Source organism: Parasteatoda tepidariorum, chromosome 1 (genome assembly GCF_982258835.1).
Source record: "Parasteatoda tepidariorum strain Cologne lab strain chromosome 1, Ptep-v5.0, whole genome shotgun sequence".
In the NCBI taxonomy this organism is placed as follows: Eukaryota; Metazoa; Arthropoda; class Arachnida; order Araneae; family Theridiidae; genus Parasteatoda; species Parasteatoda tepidariorum.
The window spans coordinates 2,304,967-2,332,718 of NC_141755.1; the positions used below are offsets into that span (position 1 = coordinate 2,304,967).

At 27.7% G+C, this 27,752-nt stretch overlaps 2 protein-coding genes across 3 annotated transcripts in view; one reads left to right on the forward strand and one right to left on the reverse strand.

The window, feature by feature from the left end:
* Positions 1-8,981: 8,981 nt before the first annotated feature.
* The window catches only part of LOC107449982 (uncharacterized), a 35,907-nt gene continuing 17,136 nt past the window's right edge, over positions 8,982-27,752 (reverse strand). The window contains exons 2-5 of the mRNA XM_016065678.4: positions 14,211-14,306; positions 13,063-13,247; positions 10,847-10,988; positions 8,982-9,300 (exon numbers count right to left, since the gene is read on the reverse strand). Of these exons, the coding sequence (XP_015921164.4) occupies positions 9,107-9,300; positions 10,847-10,988; positions 13,063-13,247; positions 14,211-14,306 (617 nt within the window). The 3' untranslated portion in view covers positions 8,982-9,106. The remainder of the gene's footprint in view (positions 9,301-10,846; positions 10,989-13,062; positions 13,248-14,210; positions 14,307-27,752) is intronic.
* LOC107450068 (choline transporter-like protein 1) overlaps positions 18,575-27,752 on the forward strand; it is a 74,648-nt gene continuing 65,470 nt past the window's right edge. Inside the window, exon 1 of one of the 2 annotated variants that reach the window (XM_087158415.1) lies at positions 18,575-18,664. The gene's annotated coding sequence lies outside the window, so the exon portion shown is untranslated. Of the gene's footprint in view, positions 18,665-21,780; positions 21,888-27,752 lie in introns of those variants that run through there. The other variant, XM_087158413.1, reaches the window with a different exon arrangement.

The window sequence follows — 27,752 nt, forward strand, 5'->3', positions numbered from 1 at the left end:
GTTTGCATTGTTTTTTTTATTTATTTAGTTAGTTGGAGCTTATATTTATTTTTTCCAATGAAAACTGCCTAAAATTTTGATTCATAGTTAAATTTTTTAGAATGATGTTATGCTTTGTAGGCATTCGCTTTAACTTTAATATGGCATGTTCATGAAGTTCAATATATTTTTTCAATTAAAAATAATTTCTGTGTATGTCCACAGTGTTTATTGTTACAGTTGTAATGTTTATTTTATTCTATTTTATTGGAAAATTAAACTCTGAACATAATTTCAATCAAACTATTGTAGAAATATTATTTTTCAGTATTTTTACTGAAGTTGAGTAATATAAAGAGAAAATCTTTTGGTTTTTCTGTTAAAAAAAGGGGAAAACTCATTAATTTCTTAAACTGCAATTATTCTTATGAGTGCCTATTTAATTTTTAAAATTACTTGAAACAATGCTCTTTTGGAAAAACCTTGCTCACCAGTAATCTATTCTTATTCTACTCTTATTTATTATAATCCTTGTAAATATATATTCTTTTTATTGTATTCGTCTTTTCGATGTCGAAGGAATATAAAATGTCTTCTATGTAATCAAAGTATCGTCGGAAGTTATTCTTCTGATTGATTGCAATCTAAATTAACGTATTTGTTAACTGTTTTTTCGATTTATTAAAAATAATCGTTGAAAGAAATGATTAAAAATTAATGTTCTGTTCCATTGGTGTATATGGCTTTGCTTTCTTGTACAAATTATTCCTTTTTTAGAAAGAAGGGAATGATTCCTCTTGTGATCAGAGGCAACATAATATGTCTCTTAACAGAACAGAATTAAATTAACCATAAAGAATTTCAAAACGATGCTAATTTATATGATTTGTGCTATTGGAAAACTATTATTACTGTTAAACCTGCTCTCTACTGCTAATAAATAAAAAAATCCTTACATAATTTCTGATAATCATTCCTGTTTACCAGGCAAATAAATGATGGCTCTCACATTTTTTCACCTCAAGTTGTGCTTAGTTCACATTATTCAGCCCTATTTTGGAAACTAATTTTTTTTTTTTTTTAAAAAAAAACTTCCTTGGTTTAAATAAATGCATTTTGCTGTAATTGATTAAAATTAATTCATTCAACATTCAAACGCTTTTTAAAGTTTAAAAAACAGTTGTTTTTTTTTTTACAATTAAATAACTTTAAAAATTTTTAAGTGCATCATAGTGATTATAATATTCTTTGTTTTTTAAATATGAAAGTCTAATGAAGACTAATTATTTATACTTATTGGCATTTCGTCCTTGTGAAAGCTAATGTTCTTTTCTGAAAAATATCTACTGCTACCATGTGGGTATATTTATCTCTTGATGTGTCTCATAATTTTATAAGATTAATTGCAATGATTAAAAAATCTGTATGAAATATAATGGACTTTCCTAACTAAAAAATTAGTAATAAAAAAAATGATATATTATGGCTTTAAATTAACTTTTAACTTCACACCCTATAAAAATTTCTTTCCAATACAAGTGCTGAACTTGAAGAGCTTTCATTTTTCCATGAGGTTAATTAAAATACTTTATTGACAATTTGATCTCACGTTAAACTAAATTATGAGTTGTCAGTTTTGTTTTAAAAAATTCTCGAAGTTTCTATGATTTCAGATATTTACATTGTCATTAAGATATTTTTTGTAATAAATTAAAACTATTCCCATAGCAGATGATTCAAACAGTTGTAGGTTATTTTTGTAATTCGGAGACTCTACTACAGTTTCTATTTAATTTCAACTTTTGCTATGGAAATTATAACGCAAATTTTGTACGTTTTCTTGAATTTTTTTCATCTTTATTTATGACATTTCAATATTCCAATGTTTAAAAATGAAAATAATTAACAAAAAAGGGTTTAAATTTCTTCATCAAACTTTCCATTTGTGATCTGAAATAACTGTTATGAAAAAAGGTAAATAATTGTAATGCAGTCTTAAAGGAACCTCCATTTTAATAATCATCCATAATGATCTGCCATTCAAATGACCATCTTATGAAATAAGCTCTTTTTCCAAATACTTTCATTCTACCCTTTGTCTATGAAAATAGAATGTTCTTCATCAAATGAAGACTATGCACTTGTCGTGACTATGCACTTGTCGTGCTTTCAGTCTTTATTTTATTTGTAAAAAATTTTTTTATATGTATATTTTTTAGTATATCTTTCAATTGCTACTACTATTGTGTTTTTTTTTAAATTAATTTTTTCTTTTTGTTTTTTTACTTATTAGATTTTTCTCCCTTCAAGAAATCTGAGGTTTATGTACATTTCTGCTAATCTGCCTGAGGTTAACCACAGATTGTAATATTGAATCATAAAATAAATTCGTGAATTTATTTTGCTGAATAATAAAATAAGTTTCTTAATTTTTTTTCAATTTATAATTTTCTAGATTTTTAATTAAAATATTAATGAAAATGTAAGATTCTGATCTTGAATTTTTGAACATGTCTATATATGGTTTGCGAGAATGCCTTAAATTTGTTGTAACATATTTTGTTGCTAAATTACTGAAATTTTTTTAGTTACTACTGAAAGTTCTTATCAGAGGTTGGAGTCTCTATGCTTTTTCTATTTTTTATGACTGCGTAATATTTTATAAGATTAATGTAGTAGAAGCTAGTTTTCAAAAAACAATTTTAAAATATTTGCTACGTTAAACATTTTTTTTTATACTTAAATATTTTCAAAATTATAATTAAAACTATTTTTAAGTTTTTGTCAGACATCTAAACAACATTTGTAATTCCACAAAAATTATAGTTTTTGAATTTTGGTATGAGCTTTAATAGATTTAGTTTTATAGCATAGTATCTGAATTATGTATTTTTAACATTTCTTTTTGATAATAAAGAACGATGTCTTTTTTTTTTCTCTCTCTCACTCTGTTTGCTTTATTTGAGAAAGATATTTTTTTTCTCTGTTTACTGGAATTGATTTAATTTTATTACTATTCTAGCGCAGCATAATATATCATTTGTACTTTTTCAATAGTTGAAACTGCCAGTTAAACCTTTTAAACATGTTTAGTGTTATTTTTTTCCCCTCATTCAATGTTAATTTATAGAAATTTTGAAATAGTGAAAAGTTATCTTTGATTAGATGTTGAAGGTAAAAAATTAATAGGTTTTAAGAATCTTAAAGCAGTTTTATATAATTGCTATCTGTAAAAATAGTAAAAAATCTATATTCATAAAAACAATCATTCTATCTGTTATTTAATTTCTGTAAATATTATTACTAACCTTTTATAATTTAAATGTCAAAGCAATATTTATGAAAGCTCTTTAACTGTTGATAGAGTATTAATAAGAAATTAAAAACAATTACTCTTAGGACTTCCATACTATGCTAATATTAGTTTAAGGGAAACTGTCTCTATTTTTAAGATTAACACGCTTATATTAATTTTCAGTTTAAATAGAAACTTTGAAATGTATTTAATATTAATAACAAATACCTTTATGGGTTAAAATTCATCGAAAATTCGGAATACTTTTATGACTTAAAAATGTGAAACACTTAACTTATTCTCAAGGTTTAGACATGGATAGTCCATTAGTAATATGTAAATTATAGTGTCAGAGTGTTTAGTGTTTTAAAGTTGTATTTAACTCTTATCCCTGAGTTTCCTAAAGAGAGGGAGTAGTTACATAAGTAGTAAGTTGGGGGTGACGAATATGTTCTATTGTCCAAAGTTTGGCTAGCTCTGGGGAAATTTTAGGTTAATTATAAAAATGAAAATGCCATGTAAAGTATAACACAAATAACTTTATGTGTCTTTTTGTTTATTTATTAGTTTTATTAATTCCGTAAGTTTATGTGTGTGATCTTAAGTTTAATATTATTTCAATGTATTTTCATATCTATTTTTAACACACATGCTAGTTTGTTCGAAAATTGTTTAAAATCTTATAATTTTTTATCGTTAAAGAAAAAAAATAACAAAAACTTTTAATTACATATATACAAAAATATATATACACATATTGTTATAGTCAATAAAATATCTGGTATTTTTCAGTAATATTTCTTTTGTTACTTTCTGTAAAGCAATTGTTTTATTTTTAATATATTTATTTTTCTAAGCCCAGCAAACAAACACCAGAGATTAACAATGAATCTTAATAACTTGGAAATCATATTTTTATCATGATTAATTAAACTTTTTTTTTTCCAATGTAAAAATCATCTTGTTGTGACCACTTTAAATGCTCATTTCCATAGGATACGCTAATAAGGATAATCATATTGATTTCAATAAAATTATTAATTTTGTTTATTTCAATGTTATTACATTTGTATGAAATGCAGAATTTTTTAAGGTAAGATTTGAAACATGTTGTTTTTCCTTAGTGTAAGATATCTATTTTTGTAATCGTAAAATCTTTATTCACATTTCTTTGTGAAATATGGGTTTGTTACATTATAGTTGAATAGACATTATTGAAATGTTCAAATATCTTGTTCAAGTTTGTTGTTAAATTTACTTATAGTCAATTTTCGTATGTTTTTAATTGTGTATATAGTACATTTCAAACTTTTTAATGTAAAATTTTATTCGTGTAAAATAAATTTTTTTGGATGAGTTCTTTTTTGTCATAAGTTCAATTATATTACTAACATTATTACTTTTTCATTTTAAAATATAATTAGAAATTATTTAAATGATTGATTGCTTTTAAGCTTTGGAATTAATAATTTTGCATTCTAAATAATTTTGCATGAAAAAATTTAAGATTAATTTAGTTGAGTGTTTTCCAAAAGTCAAAATTTGAAAACATTTATTCTTTTACTTGACCTATCTTAAATAAAAAGTGAAAAATACTGAAACTTGAATGAAGTCAACTGAATAGTTTCTGGCAAAACTGCGATTCAAGTTGCGATTTTGATTTTTCATGTCTTTGAAACTGTTACCAATTTTTCTCAATTATAGATTGAATCATTTGAAATTATGTCGTTGAAATATTATTTATACTTTATTATTCAAAAAATTAAATGGAACAATATTAGTTAAATTTGCAAATAATGTTGTCAAGCGCAAGAATTTTTTTAAAAACCTTCTATTTCAGACCTTAATTGTCTCTCATTCATAGTAGCAAGACTTAGAACTTCATATATCTCCAGACAAGACTATTCTAAACGCAGACATTGCCCCAATGAACACCATCACACCTTTTCAACTGCATTCTAGCTGCACTGTTTAGACTCGGCTCACAACCAGATTTCCTCACTCCCCAGAACTAGCAAAACTCTTCCTCCGAATTTTTGGAACACTGATATATACATATATAAGACAACAACATTAACTAAATTTTAAAAGAAGAACTGTCTTTAGGCATATAGTTCTATAAGTGGTTGCAAAGATATTTTGATTTGTATTATTATTTAAGAGAGGTCTGGGAAGATCTCTTCCATATCTTGACCCTATCTTCCTCTTTTCAGTTGTACTACGATATTTTCCATATTAGCTTGTCGAAAATATTTTTCAAGATTTCCACGACGTTTTCTTTTAGAACTATGTTCAGTATAGTTTCATTACTTTAATCTATTTGAAAATAATGATAGAAACTTACATATTTCTTCTCCTATGACTCTACACACGCTAATGATGAAGGCGTGCGAAGTTTTGCCATAGGTGGAGAGTTCTCCTCTACGCCACCTTGTAGCCCATTTTGATCTCCTATACTAAAAGAAAGTAATAGGGGAATTAACGAGTCTATAATTTCGGCCAGTTTTCTGACTAAACTATTAAGCCCTTATCTTTCAGACTGCTGAAGTTTTTTTAGAGTCATTTCAAGAGAGCAAATAAAATCTATATTCTTTGAAGGATATTGAATGGCACATGTACTGCAAAACAATATCTTCATTAGATGTTAGCATATAGCAGAAATTAAGAGAAATTTTTGATAGCTATCGAATAAATAGTTCCTTATCCGTACACACAGCATGATGTATAAATAGATGTATTGAGTGTGATCACAAAAATATAAATAAAAGATGGTATGTCACTAAAGCTGCAGACGCGTGAGAGGGATTATAGTCTTCTTTATAATCGCATCAAAGATAGTAAAAATGTTGAGTTACTCTGTAAAATTAGAAATAATTCTACCGAGTATCTTCAAATTATCTAGAGATGTAATTCCAAACTGATAAGAAGTTGCCACTAAACATAACACAACTATTGATCCCAATAGTCTCTTTTTATTTCCCCTTATGAAATAGGAAAATAACGATAAAATTACGGGTTCCCTTTGTAAAAGTTTCAATGTAGCCTTTTCAAAATGTTGCTGAGTCAATTCTAGGGCGTAAGAAAAGTCTATATTTCTCAAAGGGTCTTTAAGCTTCTCAAGCCTCAATGATAGTTGTAAAGCAAAACGATGGCTGCACAGAATGTTACATGAAGCGGAAATCAAGAGAAACTGATGGTAACCATCAAACGAATCATTCACTATGCTCAATGTACTCCTTAGCAAGAAGCATACATTTCGCAAAAATTGATATATTGCTAGAGTGCCTAAAACAGTGTGGAATTCTTCAACTGACATAACCAAAGAATGATATTCTTTTAAAACTTCAGAGGGATTTGTTTTTCTGTATAGAACTACATCCATGTTGTCTTTAACTCGCCTTATGCGTTGAAGAAGTAAATGACATATTGAACAATACAAAATGATAACAGGGGAAGTAAGTGGAAATTCGTGCATTTCTTGAACTAAATTATGTAATTTTCTGAGGACTGTCGTCTCTGATGTGGCGGGCAAACACGTGTAGTTTGACAGAACTGCAGCAAGACATGGCTGAATGAACGCAATGAGTAGTGAAATATTAATACATTTATTTGTTGGTGATTTATCATCTTTAGTATTATTAAATGTTGCAGGAAAACGTGAGAAAAACGTTTCAATGGATTTGTTCAAATAGCGTATGTTTAACCACAATGCAGGAGGTAGAGAATTCGTAACGATCATCACAATTAGAGATGTTGACAATTCGCATATAGTGGCCCATTCGTACACTGAGTAAATAAAGCAAGAAATAAAAATGGAAACGATCCAGTATTTTTTCATGTATAGTTTTAACCTATAAAAAGTAGTTGGTTTTGTATGGCGAAACGAAAAAAATCCATAGAATGAGAAAGCCGTCCACAAATTGCCGAAGTCTGAGAAATTATATTCAAATTGGTTTGAAAAATACATATTGGGTAATGAAACGTATTTTAACAACTAATCTGTGGCGATGCACAGAAAAATAGTCCGAAGTTCAAGGTCATTAATAGTAACTGATCTCAGTGAAATTATTAGAAAAATAGTTTTTTTTCCTCTTTTAATTTATTGTTACTATTTTTTATACGAACTGCTTCAAAATTTTTAGATCTAAGTTTATTTCCCTGTACACTTTAACATTTCTAGCCTTTTGTTTGTACTGTTATATCAGAATTTCTCATCATCAGAAGTGCCAATTTAAAACTGTACAAACTAACAAACCACTCAAAAATCGTAATAAAGTCAAAAGTTTATTTTCCTGTTCACTTTTACATTTCAAGCCTTTGCATGAATATTTCAGAATTTTCAATGAGAAATGCCAATCTAAAGACTTCACTGGTTCAAACAAATCACTCAAAAATAGTAATAAAGTTCAAAGCACTGGCTAAAATTATGTGTACTTTATACTTATTGTATTTAATACTATTTAAAAGAAGTTTATTTTATGCAGTTTGTAAACTTATTTCAGCTTAGCGATTTATTTCTGTAATAAATTAGACATGATTTACGAAGTTGACCGTATTTCAGCCAACTCTGTAATTCGAAAGTTTTTAAAATTATGTTGCCCCATTTTTTATTAGCATGAAATGGATTGAATTAGGACATTTTAATCCACGTAGTTTCTAAAGTCTTTTATGTTAAAATTAAACTTTATTAATATACTTTAAGAAAACTAATTGAAAATATTGCTAAGATGTCAATAAAAGTTAATCGAATAATTGGATTGATAATTTTTTAAAAATTTCTTTCTGGTTTAAGATCAATTTTGTAGTCTTTTGTTTGATTTTTTAACTGTATTTTGTTGTATTTTGGGCACCCTGAATTAGTTGTAGGGCAGTCAAACTAAATTGTAATTTTAAATCGAGTGACTATCCTCAATCTTAAGAACAAAAGAACATTATTGTAGCATAAGGATTTAGTAAACCTTTTAGCGTAATGGAGTTAGAAAATCGATGTTGCTCTGTGACTTAAAACATTGGTTTATTCAAGATTTTCATTGATTACATTAAGGAGAAATTAATATAGTATTTTATTACCTACTTAAATAAGAGTTGTCTAAGAAATTGATGTGTTGCAGTAAAAAGAAAAAAAAATTAAAAAATCGGCTCTAAAATAAAAAAATTTGTTTAATATATGAGAATAGTTCAATTTCATCCAACTTCATCATTATTTTTACACATAAATGTGCAAAAGTTTTTTGCTCTAAGTAAAATTAAAACAATTTTCTAATTTTATGTTTAGTAAGATTGGTTGTTCTGTGATTTAGAATATACATTTACCTATATTCCTCTATGGGCACTCGATCAAAATTATACTCATGGGACACACTACTTGTCGAAAAAGTTGAAATATGAAGAATATATTTGTACATTTGATCACTTTGTATCATAAGAATTTTTCATTGTATTAACGAATAATTGTAATAAGAATTGCATTTAAAATTACAAATAGTAAAAATTGTGAAGTTAACTGTTTTTTTTTTAAAATGAAAATTGCGGAAATATTTCATGTACCGATCTGGAGTAATACTAAGGAACAGTTTTATGCAAAAATGTAACCTTTGGAGAATTTTCGACTTCACTATATTTCCCTAAGCCCCTCCTATTTAAATCGATACAAACAATTCAATGCATTCTTTATGAAAATTTAATAATCGACTATCTTTATTTAAATCATCTAGCATGCATACAAGGGAAACTTTTTTTTATTGTCGTTTTCGGTTTTATGGAAATTTTCTGAAATATTTTCGGAAATTTTTAAAATAATTTAAAAAAAAAAATGCTTTCTAAATGTTTAAATCATAGTGCGTTCAAGAGTTTCACTAGCTCTGCCAATGCTTCTTTTTCTTCTTCTAATGGTATATAATTTTCGATGTATCCATTTTTGTGCGCATAAACACCCGGTTCATATTTCATGAGCATCTTTGTTAATTTGTTTTTATATCGTGGTGGATCACAGAAGTCGCACAAGAACATGAAAAGACATCTTCTTCCTAATTTAAAAAAGAAAATATATAAATGGTTGACACTTAGGATTAGTTCAAAATTTTGTCAAGATATTGAATGAGCGCCTTATTCACAAAAATTACAGTTTTTACTTTTTATTTTTAATATGAGAACCGTGTGAAGATCAATTAATTCTATTTATAAAAATATAGTGTATAAAAAAATTATAACTAAATTTTAATTCAAATAATTTTAATAGTTATGTTTTATTTTTATCGAAAATTAACATTGTTTTAAGATACCACTAAGTCAGAAAGCCAAAATTTGAAGTATGTACTCTTTATGGGATACATTTAAAAACTAAAAAAAAGTTTTTAAATATTTTGTAATGAACCTAATTGACAGTAACGCTAACTAACATATTTTTCCCAAGTTAGAAGTTTTATATTTGGACCTATGTTTCTTATCAGATAAAAAGTAAAACTAAAAAAGTTTCATATCGATATTTTTTGATTATCGGGAGCTGGATAATGACCTCAATGGAAAGAAATATTAAATAAAAGTTTGAAACGATGATGAAAGTCTCACATTTCGACCACGTTTTTCTTATGAGATAAAGGGGAACTAAAAATGTTTCCTTTCCTTACTTTTTAATTATCAGGATTATTAACCTAATGAAAAGTACTTCTAAATAACACTGCCGAGAACACGAAGCATAGCGAATCACTCAACATTATTGATCATGTTGGCGCAAAGTGAATTCCTAAAGGCCCATATATATATATATATATATATATATATATATATATATATATATATTTCCCTATTAATGATTTTTTTAATTTTTTTTATTTTAATTTTTTTTATTTTATTTATTTATTTATTTATTTTTTTATTTATTTATTTTTTATTTTTTTTTAAGACTGCTAATTTATTCAATCCGTTAAACATTTTTATTATTATTTCAATTTTATTACCTTTTTACTAATTGTTTCTCATAGATGGCAGCACTAATATTTTACCTAAACATTTTTTTCTTCTTCTTCGATCCAATGTTTTTTTAATTTTATTATATTCGATTCAAGCTATAAGCAATATTTTACATCTTCGCGATTTTTGTTAACTGTTTTATTATTGTACTTTTAAACCTAAACCGCGTTTTAATTCACGCTGGTAAGTTTGATTTCCTATTACATTTTTCTTTTATTTCATGATTTTTTTCAAAATAAGGTTTTTTGCGATATCGACACATATAAAGAATAATTTTTATCTTAGGATAATTATTCTTTATTCAGAAATATCGCATTATTTATGGCAATTAGATGTGTCTTGACAACGACTATTTGCTTATACCATTCTTGTTTCTCTACCATTTAGTTTTTTATTTTTATTTTATTCATGTTTTTCATGTTTATTTGTGTATATATATATATATATATATATATATATATATATATATATATATATATATATATATATATATATATATATATATATATATATATATATATATATATATATATATATATATATATACATCCTCTTTGATTTAAATTATATTTTGAGGGGGGAAATGGGTGGAACCGCACTTACCGCACATAAATAAACAGCAGCTGACCACAAGAGATCCAACGATCCAGGTTGTATACATTATAGACTTTTCAATCAGTTTTCTCTTTTGTGCTTTTTCGATCTCTGATTCTTCCGTTGTTTGATTAACCACTTTTTCTATAAGCTAAAAAACATTTGTTACAGATGATATAATTTTATTATTTTTTTAAACGAATTAATAGCATTTCTCCAATAATTTTGTTTTTTTTTCTTCAATTTATTTAGCACTTATTACCAAAACCAATTAAGCAATTCTATGCGTTAAGAGGAGCACATAGCGATGGCGCTTTCTTCCTAAACAAATTAGTATCGTTTCTCGATTGGCTTTTTAACACATAGCTAGTTTTCTTTTTGTTTCGATTCATTTTCATTACCAAAATTAACTAAGCATCATTGTAATTTTTAACAATTCTCTTAAGCGATTATGTGCCATTTCTTTATTAATATTGCTATTAAGTACATATTAGAGTCACAACGCTCGAATACGCAATCTGGGGAGAAGAGCGGTTCTATGCCCTCTCCTCCTCTTTTCAGTTGTACAGGAATGTACTACGACATTTTTTCCTTTTCTTAATACTTTTCATTTTTAATTAATAAAAATATTTTTTTAATTTTTATGACGCTTTCTTTTAGAACTATCTTCTTATCTAGTTTTCAGTTCCACATAGTTTCCAAACTTAAAAGATTTTAATCTATGTAAAAATCAAGACAGAAACTAACGTACTTCCTCCTTCTATGACTCTCCACACGCTACTGGTGAAAGCATGCGAAGTGTTGCCATAGGTAGAGAGTTCTGTTCTATGGCCCCTTGTAGCTCACTTCGATCACCAATATATATATATATATATATATATATATATATATATATATATATATATATATATATATATATATATATATATATATATATATATATATATATATATATATATATATATATATATATATATATATATATATATATATATATTAAATGCCTCAGCCAGGCATTTTGTAGGCTCAGTGGCTGCTTTTGTATACCCATGTCATACCAGTCCACCTATCCATGCTGTTCAGGAAACTGCGAACCTCAGCTTTCACCTCACCGTCGTTGTTGAAGCGTTTTCCAGAGGAATGTTCTTTCAAATTTGGAAAGAGATGGTAGTGAATGGGGTGCCAGACTATAGGGTGGTTGGTGATGATGCTCCATCCAAACTGTTGCACATGAGCGATGGTTTGTCGGGCAGCGTAGGAGCGAGCACTATCATGGAGGATGCTTACAACTTTTCTCAACATCCTTCTTCTGCGATTCTGAATCGCCCACGTGAGTTTTATTAGTGTCTCATAACATCTCTCAGTGTGTTGTGGTCTCAGTTTCCATAAAGCCAACCAGCAATACCCACTTTCGATCCTAAAACACAGTTGCTATGACTTTACGAGCAGATTGTGTTTGCTTGAATTTTCGAGGTTTAGGCGACGAGGAATGCCGCCACTGACGTGATCTTTGTTTTGTCTCTGGTGTGAAGTGGTACGCCCAGGTTTCGTCACCTGGGACAATTGAAATCAAGAAGTTGTCCTGTTCGTCAGCATAGCTTCGAAGAAATTCAAGGGTAGAATCAATTCTCTGCCGGCGAGAACCATCTTGCTCACACCTTCTAATCTTTTCTGTCAAAACCAGATAAATGCTGGTTCTGGAAACCGAGGGAATCTAAATGCAGAGATCATCCAGTGTGTTGCGCCTATCCTGATGCATGACTCGATCAGTCTTCGCGACTGTTTCATCAGAAATGGACGGTCTCCCAGTTCTTTTTTCGCCGTGTATTGCAGTACGACCAGATTTAAACTCCCTGCACCACTTGCGGACATTCTTTATGTCCATGCACGACTCGCCATACACTTCCTTCAATGAACGATGAATTTCAATTGCTTTAGTCCCTTTTGCGTTCAAAAACCGAAACTGCGCAAATCTCATATTTCGCGGATGTAGTAATCGGGAGCTTTGTTCCTACCACCACCCTGCCGAGACTGAGCGTCCTGCTTCGCATGCTTGGTAGCTTGGTGGTAGTGGGGAAAGCAAAGAAAAGAATGTAATATATATACACACATACCCATGTTTCAATATGAACATTGTTAGAACAGTCTGAACACAAATGGATCCAATGTTTATTAGAAACTACAAAAATAAATATGAAAAAAAGGTTAGATAAAATTGTATTTACTTTCTCGATGACGTCTACTTTTGATTTGGTTTCTGTTTTATCCTTTGATGATGATTCATAATCAGAATAATACTCTTCGGCCCACTGCCCGTATAGGTCATAATCGGGTGACCATTTAGCACTTCTCCTTTCACGAACATGGTTTTCTCCATTTTTTGAAGATGCATTCATTAAGTCACCAGTATCTGATAAAAATTTATTTATTTAGATACGCTGCCTCAAATCTAAGCTTATTTTGCATTTTTTTTTTTTTTTAAATACTAGGAGGCCAGCTCTCACTCGTTCCGTTCATCATCCCCTGTGATTGCTTCGCATTCCACTCTGCTTTTTTTCTTAAAAATCAATATTTTTCAACAAAAAAAAATATTAAATGTATAACTAATATATAATTTTAATTTGGGGGAATCAACAAATATTAGAACGTTTTGTAAGAGTAAAAACATTTTTTAATATATAAACCGTAATGAAACGAATGATTAGAATGAAACGAATGAATTCGAAAAATAATCAATTTTACTTGAAAAAGAATTTAAACTTGAGGATATGAAGGATCCTTAAGTTCAGTATAAATTGCAATAAGTGCAAATTTGAAAAATTATTGTTTGGAAATGAGCGGTGTTTGGTCTTTTAACACAGAAAAAAATAAACAGTATTTCACACTGTATTTCATAACCATAAATTATTAAAATGCTTAATATAATATTTTTTTACTCATTTTGACCTAAATTAATACAAAATAAGGAAAAAAGTATGTAAAATATGCTTAATGAAAATTCTACGCCACAGAATTAAAGACCGCTCGGCGGATTCTAAAAGCTATTATCATTATTTTTTAAAAGTACAATATGTGTATTATAGTGAACTTTCATAAGTGAATATGTATGTTAGATTTGTTAGCAAGGCACGGACATTTTGCCCTTCCGGAAAGAAAAACATTATTTTACCAGTTATTATTTTAATTTTTTTCTTCTCTTTTTTGGGTAACATCAGCCCTAGTTTGTCCATTAGATTTTAATGGATAGAATTCTAAATGAGATTAATTTACATCTGCTTAGTTATTACCCATTTTATCTCTAGAGATTAGGATACACTGAATGGCATAGAATTAGCGCAGTAAAAAGTGAAAAGCAATGTTGCTGAAAGTTTACCGTAGTCATTGTCTTCTTCTTGCAATTCATCAGTGTCCGAAATAGACATGGCTTCTTTATGATGGAATTCAAAGTGGATGGGTCTCAAAGGAGTTCCTGCACAAACAGAAAACACAAATAACATATTGCGAACGCATTGTAAACGTAAACAAACATCTTTAATTGATTATTCATTCCTATCAAAAAGAGAAAAGTTGTTTCAGAAGTTAAATAATTTCTTCATTAGGGGCCAAATGAAAAATAAATTATGCACGGTAACTTAATATTCCCTGTTAACTTCATTGCTACGAATTTATTTAATGCATAGTGCAGAGTTAAAGTTTGAAAATGATTAACTATCCTAAAAATATACTTTAATACGAAAAACAGTATGATATCCGAATGTATATTTATATTTATCAAAAAACAACAACATTTCTTTCGAATCAAGCTACTCTTTAATCAAGGTTTGTTTATGGGATATGGAATGGGGAAAAACAGGAAAGTGAAAAAGTTTCTTTTTTTTTTAATTTTTTTTTCTGCGATCTATTTCTATTTGTATTTCGATTCAATGGGATTGGATCCGGATTGACAATTAATGTTTAAGTCGGCTATTTAGTTTAACGGCATAAGGAATATCGTGCAGTGCTGGACTGATTGAATCGGGTGCTGGATCGATCGGACTATGTCTGACGCAAAATGAAATTAAAAATAAAAAATCTTTAAGAAAAAGAAACATTAGGGGAGAGAGGGTCAATTGTAACAGGGCAAAAATTTCGAGTGTCGGGTTCTAGATTTGGTTCCTAGCTGGCGCACAAGGTGTATTTATTAAATCTACATGTACACCCCTGCTGGCAACCATTTTTATGTACTTTTGAAAGAGTTACAGCACAAAAGATATTTTCATGCTACGTAAGTACATTTTTTGGTATTAGAATATTATATTGTAACAGAGTAATTTTGTTTCAACAAATAAAAATTATTAACCGAATATGTAAGTGGACACCTTAATTAACATTTCAAGAAAAAAGATTAGTTTTGTTAATTAATTAGCATTGTTTTTAACAAATGAAGCTGAAATGGCGTCTTGGGAACGATTGTAACAATAAGTAAAGGGACGATTGTAACAGCTGAAAATAAAATTCATAATTTCAATTGCAATTGTTTAACCCCTTAGGTCCCATTTCTTATGTTTACAAACCATTACTTAACTCTTTAAGAACCACCAATAGTTTCCTATATCATTTATATTATGTTGCATGTGCATTATTTTATTTGTCACCTTTCACAGGATAAATTAAAATTTTTAACCCCTTAAAGTTAAAAAGTTTAACCCTTTAGGTCTCTGTTCATTATTGTTTCTACTCCTAAAATATCACTACTATTTTGATCAATAAAAAAATTTATCACAACTATGATAATATGTATAATTAACTATGTTTTAGTTGAATTTATGAACTGTTACAATTGACCCCGTAAGTGGGGACAATTGTAACAAGTGCACGACTGTCAAAAATTGTTAATAACTAATATAATAACATTTAAAATAAGGTTTTTTTTTTTCTAGTAGAGGATAGTCTACTTTACTCGTCTGTCAATTAATACTAAAAATATATTGGATTTTTCGTCAGTTAAAAATAGTTAAGTAAAAAATGTTACAATTGACCCCAATCTCCCCTACAGCAATCTCATTATTCGGTTAAGAGTGGGAGTCTACTCTAATACTTTTGATCTTAAATCACGAGTAACCATTTTTCGATGCATTAACGTTTTAATTTATGCCTTTAAGTAATTATTCTGACTTCTAAGAAATACTATAAACCAGTTAAATCTGAAGAGGGAATACTTTTATTAATACAAGATTAAAATAAAAAATGGATTCATAACCCTTGAAAACCGTAGTAAAATCATGCAATCAATCCAAAAACTTGTTAAAAGAGAACTAAAATTGGGTTCAATTTGGAACTTCATGAAGGTATAGTTTTATAAGATTCTTTATAATGTACACATTTGGAACAGAAAATAATTTTTGTAATAAAATGAATATAAAGACATTTCAGCTTTTATGATGCTTTCTGAAGAAAGTTTCGCTTATTTTATTTTTTTCGGAAAATATAATTTTCAATAATTCTGAATAATTATTATTATAAACGAAACATTTATAATAATATTCATACATACATTATACATGTTCATCTAACGCGTAGGAAATAAAGTTTTTAACAATAAATTTAAAGCAATTTTTATATAAAGCTTTTTTAAAATATGGAATAATGAAATATAGTACATATTAATAATTTTAAGTATGAGTTTTTATGAGAAGTTTTATTTATTTTATAATTTAAATTAAAAAACAATTTACCAATATTACGTGTTCTAAATTTGTAGTGGAAACTTAGAATGTTAGATATTTTTAATTTTATGTGATGTGCTTACCTAAGACGTAGGAAATTAAACTTATCACAATAAATCCTATTTCTAATTTCTTAGACATGGCTCTTAAAAGATAGGTTTCTATTTACAATAATCGAAGATTATTTCTAACAATTTATGATCATTCATTGTTAAACTTTTAAACAATGGTTAACAATGTGTTTCTTTAAATTACAATAATGGCAATAATTCGTAACAAAATGCAAAATAATGCAACAAAACAAGTAATAAAATACTATGCTTTTCTTAAAAGCAGTTTCTGTTTAAATTAAACGTTAAACGAAAAACGCGGAATCTGCATTTTTTTTTTTTACTATACACTTCATAGACAGGAAAAATATTTTTAGTAATTAATCAGAAATTAATAATTTTTGAAATAATGCATTTAACTATTTGCACACAAAATTTCATAATTATATCTTTAAACTGTATAGTGTATGTTTGAAAAATATTTACTCATCTTTACATGTAAACTTTTTATTTTTCAAAAATATTTCAAATATTTATTATTTTAATATTTTATTAATTATTTTATTCAAATTTAAATAATTGATAAGCTTTCAATTTATTTTAGATACATTTCAATGCTATGATTTTTTTTTCTCCAAAAATTCTGAAATAACATCAATGAAAAAGTATGCTACAAATAACTGAAATTACTCCTATCTTTAATGGACCTAAATTTCCATATTTATTCAGAAACTGATTAATATTTTTGAATATTTCATATTATTCATTAAAATGTGTTCTATTAAGCTTTAGTTATAAAATATTAAATTTTAAGTACATTTAAAACTTGAATTTTGAAAAGCTTTAAAATTTGTAAAAGTTTTAAAAATATCTACAACCTTAATATTTAAAATTGAGTTGAAAATTTTCCTATGAATAAAATTAAACAAAAATTATTCAAAAATATTCTTAGATTTTAGACCATGTTTCGTTATCTACACAAAAAGACAAAGAAAATTCTAGAATATGACTTTTTTATAATTGTAATCAAAGTCACAGTTTAATATTCCATAACCAAACGAAATGCTTACTATTTAAACAACTGCATCCTTATATTTAACTATAACCTTGTAACTACAACCTTATATTATAACTTACAACCTTAATACTTAAAATGCAGTAAGTTCAATAGATTTTAATGAATGAAATGAAACAAAAATTATTGAAAAATATTTTTAGATTTTTAATAAGAATGTACTACTATCTTTTAAATGGGCGTTAATAAAAATCATCTTTCCTTCACAAAAAACAAGGAACATTCTAGAATTAAGCGAATGTATAATTCTAATCAAATTCGCAGTTTAATATTCTACAATTATGCAAACAAAATGTTTATTATTTAAATGAAAATTATCATAGTTTATTATTGAATTGCAATGTTGACAAAATTATATTATACACTGGTTGAAAAACTTTTAATTACACATTTGTATAAATTATCATAAACAAATATTTAAGAAATTTAACTAATATTAGTAACAAATAACATTCATTTACAATGATCAAAAGGTATTATTTATTGTCATTATGAGAAATAGATACAGTTTAGCTACCATAAAAAACTCATGAAATGAGTGAATGAAAAAAAAAAATGAAATTTAATTTTCGATACGTTTCACGAATTTTGATTTAAAATATTATCAAAGTAGAAGAGTGGCTATCGCTTTATGCCAATCATTAACACAAAATAAATATTAGCTAAAAGATCAGTTGCTGCATTTTAACCTTTATTGTAGGACAGAGTTTATGACATTCATTTTTCTCAGAATTATTTTTCCAATAATTGTGTTGTTCTCTGTTACCAACAATAATAAAATAAACGTAACCAAGGGGAAGATTTGTGATCAATTCTGTCGCAAAGAGTAATACATATCATTAAAGCTAAGACCTTGTCATGAAAAATTTCATGATCGACCCTTTTCAGAATAAATTATAATTGTTTGGGAAGAAAGAAGCATTGAAATAAGATTAATAAACAATTCCTTTTATCAGCATGCATCAGGGTTTTAAAGAAATTTAGAACGCTTATAAAAGTAAGGATTTTTTTTAATTACGGTATATTGAACTATAATCGGTGGACATTTTATCAGTATAAAATGTTTAATGATTTATTTAAAATATAATAATAATGTTTGTATTTATTTACTAAAATATTTTCGCAAAGAACCTGCTGCAATATTCTTCTCGATTTAAAATTCTATTCGATATTAGTCATATTTAACTTAAAAATTACCATTTTAATTAGTAAATAGTTAATACTGAATAAAATGTTATTGACTGTTCAAGCTCTAATTTCAATATTTTGACTTTCGTCTGCGACTTTTTTTTTCTGCTTAAGACAAAAATGATTCACGTATTTGATAAAGTAATAGTTATTAGAATCATTGCTTACGTGTCAATAATTGATTTAAATTATAAAAAGCAAAGTTTATTCGATTAATTCTAATTTAAATATCGTGTGCGACATTTATTTCAGATTGTTGATTTATAAAGTACACATTTAATATTCTATAATGTAATGGTTAAAATCAAATCATGTTTTCTTTTTAAATTAATTATTGGTGCGTAATATTTGGTATGAAATATTTTTAACACTATAAAAAAGGGCTTCTGAAACTTGAACTAAAATCATATCAAAATAGCTTCCCATCCTCTCTCTCGACTGGGATGTATAATTATGGTACTGGTTCGAGTATTCTCCTACGATTTCGGATTCCAATCAAAACGGCAGTATTCGAATCAAAAGGACCGTTTGATGCCAATACTGCCACCAGACAACGAACATCTTTCACACATTTCTCTCCTCACATCACTTTTGAGGCTGTGATTTTGCTCGAAAAAGAGTGTATTCTTTTACAATCTCAAATACATAGGGTTTTCAAATTTGACTACTATTTGTTTTCGGAGCTATTTTGACACATTTCTGAAAAATTTAAAAAAAAAACCCTTCTTTCAGTGAAATAAAGATATTGAGTTAAAGTATAATTAAAATGATCCTGAAATTTAAAGCTTTTTTTCTCTAATGCTATTTTTTCAAGCTTTTTCAAACTTTTAAACAATCTAAGATGAAGACCTATTAAAGATCGTTGCTTGAAATTGAAGTATACTTTATTTAGATTGCTTTAATTTGAGAAGAAGATATTAAAGCCGCTTAATATTTTTATTTATATAAGAAAAAGCATTAGTTTTTAAAAGATTAACTTTATTTTGATGTCTTGTAAAAGATTTATGATCGATCATAGAATTGATTTACATGCATTATTTTTATATAAAACCTTCCTTTTCAAACGTTTTAGTTTAATTTATAATGAAAGTATAGCCAGTTTTCTCAATCATTTCAGCTTTATTTCTATCATTTCATTAAACTAACCCAAACTAGTCGGTATATTGCTTCTATGAGTAAAGCACAAATTAATTTGAGTACAGAAAAGAAAAAGGGCTTTGTTTAAAAAAAAAATTAAAAAAAAACACAGCCCAATAAATGTCTTAATCTTTTGGCCCTGCAATTTTAATTGTCCGTTACAGTTTTTATTAAATGTATTATTTATTAATTAAAAGCACACACATGAGACAAATATTGATCGGAAAAGCCTTTTCAAATAGTTTTTATTTCATAGTATTAATATTTTCTCTCAAAAAAGGCATTGGTACAAAGTATGATGTATTCGTTTTCATAAATATGTGGGGCTTAGATCTCTAATGTATTACTATATAACCGTTTCGGACTCTTTAAATCTGCAGGAATCAAATAACAAACAAACTGGAATAATAAAATGGGATGAAAAAAGAACAAGTTGGAATGAAATCTGGACATCACTGGGATGGAACACACGGAGTAAAAAATAAACTGTACTTACTTTGCGGTCAGTAAACTTTCTTAATAAATAAAACTACCTAACTCACTCATTTTCACTATTTTAATACAATAAAAAAATTCTATAAAATAAAATTTTAATTTTTTTCTTCATGGCATTTTCATAAAACTGCCTCCAGCATTTGATTTTTTTGAGGAATAGTTTTTCCAGAGGCACCGAACTAAAACAGAAAATTTTAAAGAAATAGAACTTTTATCAGATCTTAAGTACATGAACTATCAGAGGCTTTTTATATTTGTTCAATTTATTTATGTCCAGTGGTGAACAAAATTCATTTAAATTGTAATTTATTGACATATTACTTTTCTAGCACTAGGAAAAATAATTTTTGAAACTACAGAAATTCAGTAGATGTTGGAATAAAAAAATAAGTAGTGGATTCAATAATAAATTCACTACTATAATCATATAGTAGTACCAATTTTTTTTAAAATCGTTTCCAGAATCATATGAACCCTGACCCCCGAATTCTTGTCCCAATACTTTGCATGAATGGCATTTTTTCGTTTATAAAAATCATAATATTAAAGATTAATGGCAGTTGAAAACCATTTTGCTGTCATTTTCCTTCGCGAAAATTTATACTGTACTATTAATTCACATTTTAAAACAAACTGGTTTACGTAAAATGGGTTTCAATTATGATATTGAAGTTTTCTAGCTTCAATTATTCCAGTACTCTTTTTGTTAGGGTAAAATTTTGTCTAACTTTGAAGAAAAAAATATCTAATGGTCTTGTGTAAATGGAAAGTATCAGAAAAGTAAAAAATGTTTTCGATGAAGCGTATTTAAGAACAGTTGCACGAATCTTGAAACTTATATTTTCTGTATTGCATTTTGTTTTTATTATAATTCTTAGTGTTAGACAGAACTTCTAATTTTCGCACAGCTGTCATAAACTTTTTTATTATTTACATTTTATAATAAAATTTTCAATAAAGAAATGCCCCCATTTCCCTGTTGAGATTAAATAAAATATATTCTACGACGTGAGATACAAGTGGAAATACTTATCTCATTAAGTCCACTTGAAAATATGATCAGATTAATTATAAAGACTACCGTTTCGGAGAAAGAAAATAGGTCACAAAAACCGATATTCATGATTTTTAGGCTGCCTGGACGATAGTTATATTTAACTGAATATTCCATCGGGAGAGCTGGTCTACCTAAATTTTCTTTTGCCCCCCCTCCCCTCATATTGGTCTGTGAATCACGTGGAAATAAAATAAAAAAAATAGAAAAGTGGGGAGAGGTATTCCCCGCGATGAATCGATACTCGACCCATTTGCTATTTTGTCCGGCACCTGGAGATGATGTTTTGAACGATGATAAAAAGTTCTTTAGTGTCGAGTTGGCAGCTACGGTTTCAGATAAATTGGTGAGTGAGATTTAGTTTTATGATTTGTTTTACAGAAGCTGTTTTCGCACTACTAGTAAAACTCATTACACAAACTAAATTTAAAATGTGATCAAATAATAGTGGATGGATAATTTTATTCAAAATGCGTGCAAAGGAATAAAGTGCACGAAAGAAACGAATTACATTAAGTAAATTAAATTAATTAAATTAAAATAAATTACAAACTTAATTTTATTTACTTCTTATGCATTTTTACTTTGATTTTATCGTAATAAAACTAATAAAAGGTGTCGATGATTATTTTGTTCAGGGTCGTTTAAGTATTTGAATAGATACTAAATAATGAATTAAATAAAATACATGAAATCATATTTGTTTTTATATTTTAATGCAGAAGAATATTATGTCGAGCAAAGAATACCATTGTATCGTTCTCTCTCTATTATGTTATGCAGAGTTAAAGGTGAATAAATAAATAAACAATGTTAACATTTTTACAAAAATGATAAATCATTTTAAAAATAAATATTGAATAAATAATTGATTTGAATAAAAAAATAGAGTTAAAGCGTTAGAACTAGTATATAATTAAAACAGGCAAAATCATATTTAATCATACTAAAAACCTAATCAAAGTTAAGATAAAAATTGGAAATTCATTTTTAAAGTAAATTCAAAATAATAATAAGCTGCAATTCAAAATAATAGCGCAAAAGAATTTAAATTTAAGGCATCAATATAAATTGGTGAGTTTTACAAAACAAATTGACTTAAAAATTCAAAATAATTTATGAGAATCATAAGAATATTTTTGAAATTATGGAGAAAATAAATTTAAAGTAATTAATCTTGTCCTTATAATGCATACAGAGCTCTTAATTTTACATTATAAGCAAAGAAATATTTTATTGTAAGGAAATTAATTTTAAGCGATTAGTTTTTTTTAATTAAGTTTGTAACTTACGAAAATTATACATTTAAAATGCAAGTTATGCACTAATTTTATGCTTCTGTAAATAATTTGAAGAATACAATTTCATTCATTCTCTTACAATTGGAAAACTATTAATTTCAAAGACCAATAGGAATTAAAATGTCGAGAAATTTTCATTAAATTAAGTGAAAGTTTGTTAAAATTAACACATTACATTTGTAAACATTATTTATTTATTTATTTATATTTATTATTTTTATTTTTATTTTTTTTATGAAGTGCAGTGCCAAATTATTTTTATAATGTCAATCATGGAAACACAACAAGGAAATTTGATCAAGGCTCTAAAGTTGTTGAAATGAAGTTTTTAAAGTTCGATTACTCAAAAACTATTTGATCGATTTCATTCAAATTTCGTATTTTTTCTCTTAGAATTCCGCTCTTTATCATGATGTAAAAATTTGTATTTCTTTCAATAAAAAATTTTTCTGACTATTATTAAATAAAATTATAAAAAATATTAAATAGTTATTAAATTTTTTGAGTGGAATCTCAATGGAGAAGTAAGTTTTGTAATTGTGTTCAAACTATTTTCCATTCAGTAAAAAATTTCTCGAGATACGGAGAAAGAAGCAAAAGATAAAATTAATATGAAGAGGTCTAAACTGCTCTTCTGACCAAACTATTGAGATCATATTTCCAAGATGGCAACTGACCCCCTTTCAACCACACACAAAAGGCCTGTACATCATTTAATGACATTTTTATCTGTCTACAATTATCAATTTCATTCTCATTTCACTACAAAAAGTTGTTCTTGAATAGTGCTGAAATTTCCAGCCATGATAATGTTAAAAACCTTTGAATCTGATTTGTAAAGATTATGCTTTTTTTATGCTGGATTTTAAATTAAAAATATTGGATTTTATTAAATATAAATTTTTTGACAGAATTTAGAAATAGTCTATTTCATTGAAACCAACGCTTCGATGAACAACTGTTAACCATTACCACTACTAGTACTTTGTAATAGTTAGTTACTCTTTTAACTAGTTTTATTAACTAGTTTTTTCTCCAGAAATGGCAGACGTCATCCATAGCTGCCGATTTTTGCGGGAGATTTAATTTTCTAAGTGTTAACAACACATAAGAATCAAAATTATTTTCTTAGTTTCAAAAAGTTGAATTATAATGATTATGATGACCACTATATATAAATAATTTAAATAAAGATATAACAAACAAAATGTTTTTCAAAACAAGAACTGTTGTACAGTTAAAACAATTTCTATTTATAATTGTTAAATCAATTGCTATATCGCTACCATTACTAGGAGCGTTAACTAGAATGCTTAACAAAAGGCAACTATTTCTATCTAATAATTAATATCTTTTGGTTGGGGGCCATTATAGATTTTTAAGTTACTTTTCGCTTATAAATATATTTTTGGCAAAAACTATTTGAAATATGTTACACACTCGATCTTTTGAGTAGTCCGTTTATGATGATGGAATAGCTTTTATAAATTATTTTACTTAAATATCGAATCGTAAATCACAAGTAATTTCAACAAGTAATTGGTGAATTATAGAAAGCAAAAATCTTTTAAAAATAATAAAATAAGCAACTTTTTCTAGTATATTTCTTTCAGTTTACTATTGAAAGTAAATGCCATATATATATATATATATATATATATATATATATATATATATATATATATATATATATATATATATATATATATATATATATACATACAGTGGTGGCCAAAAGTGTGGACACTTTAGTTTCATGTTTCTCAACTTTGTGTGCTTGTAGAATATATTAATTTTCACTTAAATATAAACGTTTATATATCAAATTGAAGGTAATTTAATGTAGAATTTAATAATAAATGTAGTATTACAATATCTGTATTACAAAAAAAGTTATGCAACTATAAGTAAGATCTATCTTAGATTTGCATTTTACTTAGTAGGATAACCCTTATTTTTTAAGACAGCTTCACAGCGTCTTTTCATCGAGTGAACGAGTGTTTGGAGTTCATCTGTCGTAATCACATGGTGCCAAGAATCAATTATAGCTTCACTTAGTTGTCTTTTATTGGATGGACGTTTTTTTCGTACAAGAATTTTCAAACGTCGCCATAAATTTTCAATTGGATTGAGATCAGGGCTGTTTCCTGGCCATGGTAATATATCTATGCCTTTATTTTGAAAGCATGCTTTGCATACTTTTGCTGTGTGGCATGGAGCTAATTCCTGCTGAAAAATAAATGGTGCGTTGTTGGGGAAGAGATCTCTGATGGAAGGTATCAATTTTGGTTTCAGGACAGTTTCGATGTATTTTTTGGCATTCAGGATGCCAAATCAGGCCGAAAAAAATGCCCAAGTGCTACTACCGATAGAAAAATTAAATGGCTATGCCTTCAAGATAGAAAAATGTCATCAGATGCCATTAGATGTGAAATGAATGCAGCTGGTATTGCAGTAAGCTCAAGAACAATAAGAAGAAGGTTATCAGGATTTGGACTACAAGCTAGAATTCCAAGGAAAAAACCATATTTAAATAAAAAGCAATGCGAAAAACGAAAGTTGGCAAAAGAACACATTAAATGGTCAGAAAATCAATGGAAGCAAGTAATCTGGAGTGATGAGAGTAAAATATCGCTCTTTGGAAGAAATGGTAGAAAATACGTGAAACGTAGAGTAGGTGAAGCGCTTCATCCTGATTGCATTGAAGCAACTATAAAAAATCCAACAAATGTCATGATTTGGGCATGCATGTCTGCAGATGGCGTGGGCCGAATTCAAGTGATTGATGGCATCCTGAATGCCAAAAAATACATCGAAACTGCCCTGAAACCAAAATTGATACCTTCAATCAGGGATCTCTTCTCCAACAACGCACCATTTATTTTTCAGCAGGATTCAGCTCCAAGCCACACAGCAAGAGTATGCAAAGCATGGTTTCAAAATAAAGGCATAGATATATTACCATGGCCAGGAAACAGCCCTGATCTCAATCCAATTGAAAATTTGTGGTGACGTTTGAAAATTCTTGTACGAAAAAAACGTCCATCCAATAAAAGACAACTTATTGAAGCTATAATTGATTCTTGGCACCATGTGATTACGAAAGATGAACTCCAAACACTCATTCCCTTGATGAAAAGACGCTGTGAAGCTGTCTTAAAAAATAAGGGTTATCCTACTAAGCATTGATTGTGTATCACTTTAAAAAAATGCAAATCCAAGATAGATCTGACTATTTGTTGCATAACCTTTTTTGTGATACAGATATTGTAATACTGTATTTATTATTAAATTCTACATTAAATTACCTTCAATTTGATATGTAAACGTTTGTATTTAAGTGAAAATTAATATATTCTACAAGCACACAAAGTTGAAAAACATGAAACTTTCAAAAAGTGTCCACACTTTTGTGGACACTTTTTGTGGACAAGTGTCCACACATAAAAAGCTTCAATTAATCTTTTTATGTTAGTTTCTTTGCTATAAAACTTCATCCTAATTAATTATTCTAAATGAAATACTTTCTCACACTTTTAAAAGCCACATCCTGTTCTTAAATCTATTTTTGGCTCAAGTATGCATTTAATTAAGAGCAGGACATTTTTCCCTTTGCTCTGTGTGGGAAACATTCGATCTATTTCATAATCCAATGGCAACTGCTGAGATTTCCCTCTTTCCCTAAATTAAGACATTTTACGGATTTTACTTTGCAAGATTTTCCCTAACATATAACCAAGGAGCGCAACTTTTCATGGGCACTTTTACTCATTCTCATGACTGCTCTTGTCTAATAATTAATAAATAAATTGTGTACCCTCCTTCCCGACCTATGACCTGTTTTAATCCTTCCACTCGGCAACGACGTTATAAGTCGCCAGGATTGAACGGTCGGGAAGGGGTACAGTTCGTACGGTACATTAAATATATTAAATATCTCATTTGGAAATATATAAATCAACTTCAGAAGAGGGTACATCAAAAATATGGAATAACTTCAAATCATTTTTTCAAATGGACATTTGGTAAATAAGCAGTCAAATTCTTCTTCAACTTATGGCAATAATTAATTCACCTAGTATCTTCATCAAAAAAATACACTCTTCAAAACTTTTTGTTTATTATAAATGATACCTACGCACAGTGGAACAAAACGATCATCGGTTTTCCATATGTCTATGCTGCATATTTTGTCTACGTTCCTGAGACTACTAGAAAGCTGAGCTTCAATTTCCTTCCTTGGACTAAAAAGAAAAACTGCATCGAACTCCTGATAATTAAAATGTTTTATTGAAACCCTATCCCTTTGAGAAAGCGTTGATTTTGCCACTCTTAAGTGCTGAGCTGGATCTTATCGTCGATGAATTGTTTTCACACCCCGGAATGGTTTACGATGGTCTCCTTAGATGTTCGACATTCAAAGAAAAATAAGCTTCAATTTCTCCATTCAGTGTTAATTTGCGATTCATCTTAACGAAGAAACAAATTTTTTCCCTAGCAGCTCACGTCTTAGGTTTTGGAATTGTGTTCACGGAATTTCAACGTACTTTCATCTCTGATGTTGTGGTTTTCAAAATATCTTGGACTAATTCGAACTTTTTCCCGTATCCTTTGAGTTTAATTTTTTTTCAATTCTCATAAAACAATTTCCTGAATTTTTATTGATTATTATTTTAAAAATTTTTTTTACTCGTACTTGATGTTTAAATTGAAGCAATTATTTTTTAAATATTAATTGTGCTTACTGTTGAAATTTTTTTCTTGAAATTTTTATTATCAATGAATTGATTGTCATAAGAAATGTTTCGAGAAATTATTTTCAAATTTATTGTTTTATGTGTTACAGCTTCTATGATTTTTTGGTTAGTAGAATTTATATTTCTGTTTTAATAGGGTGTAGGGTTAAGATG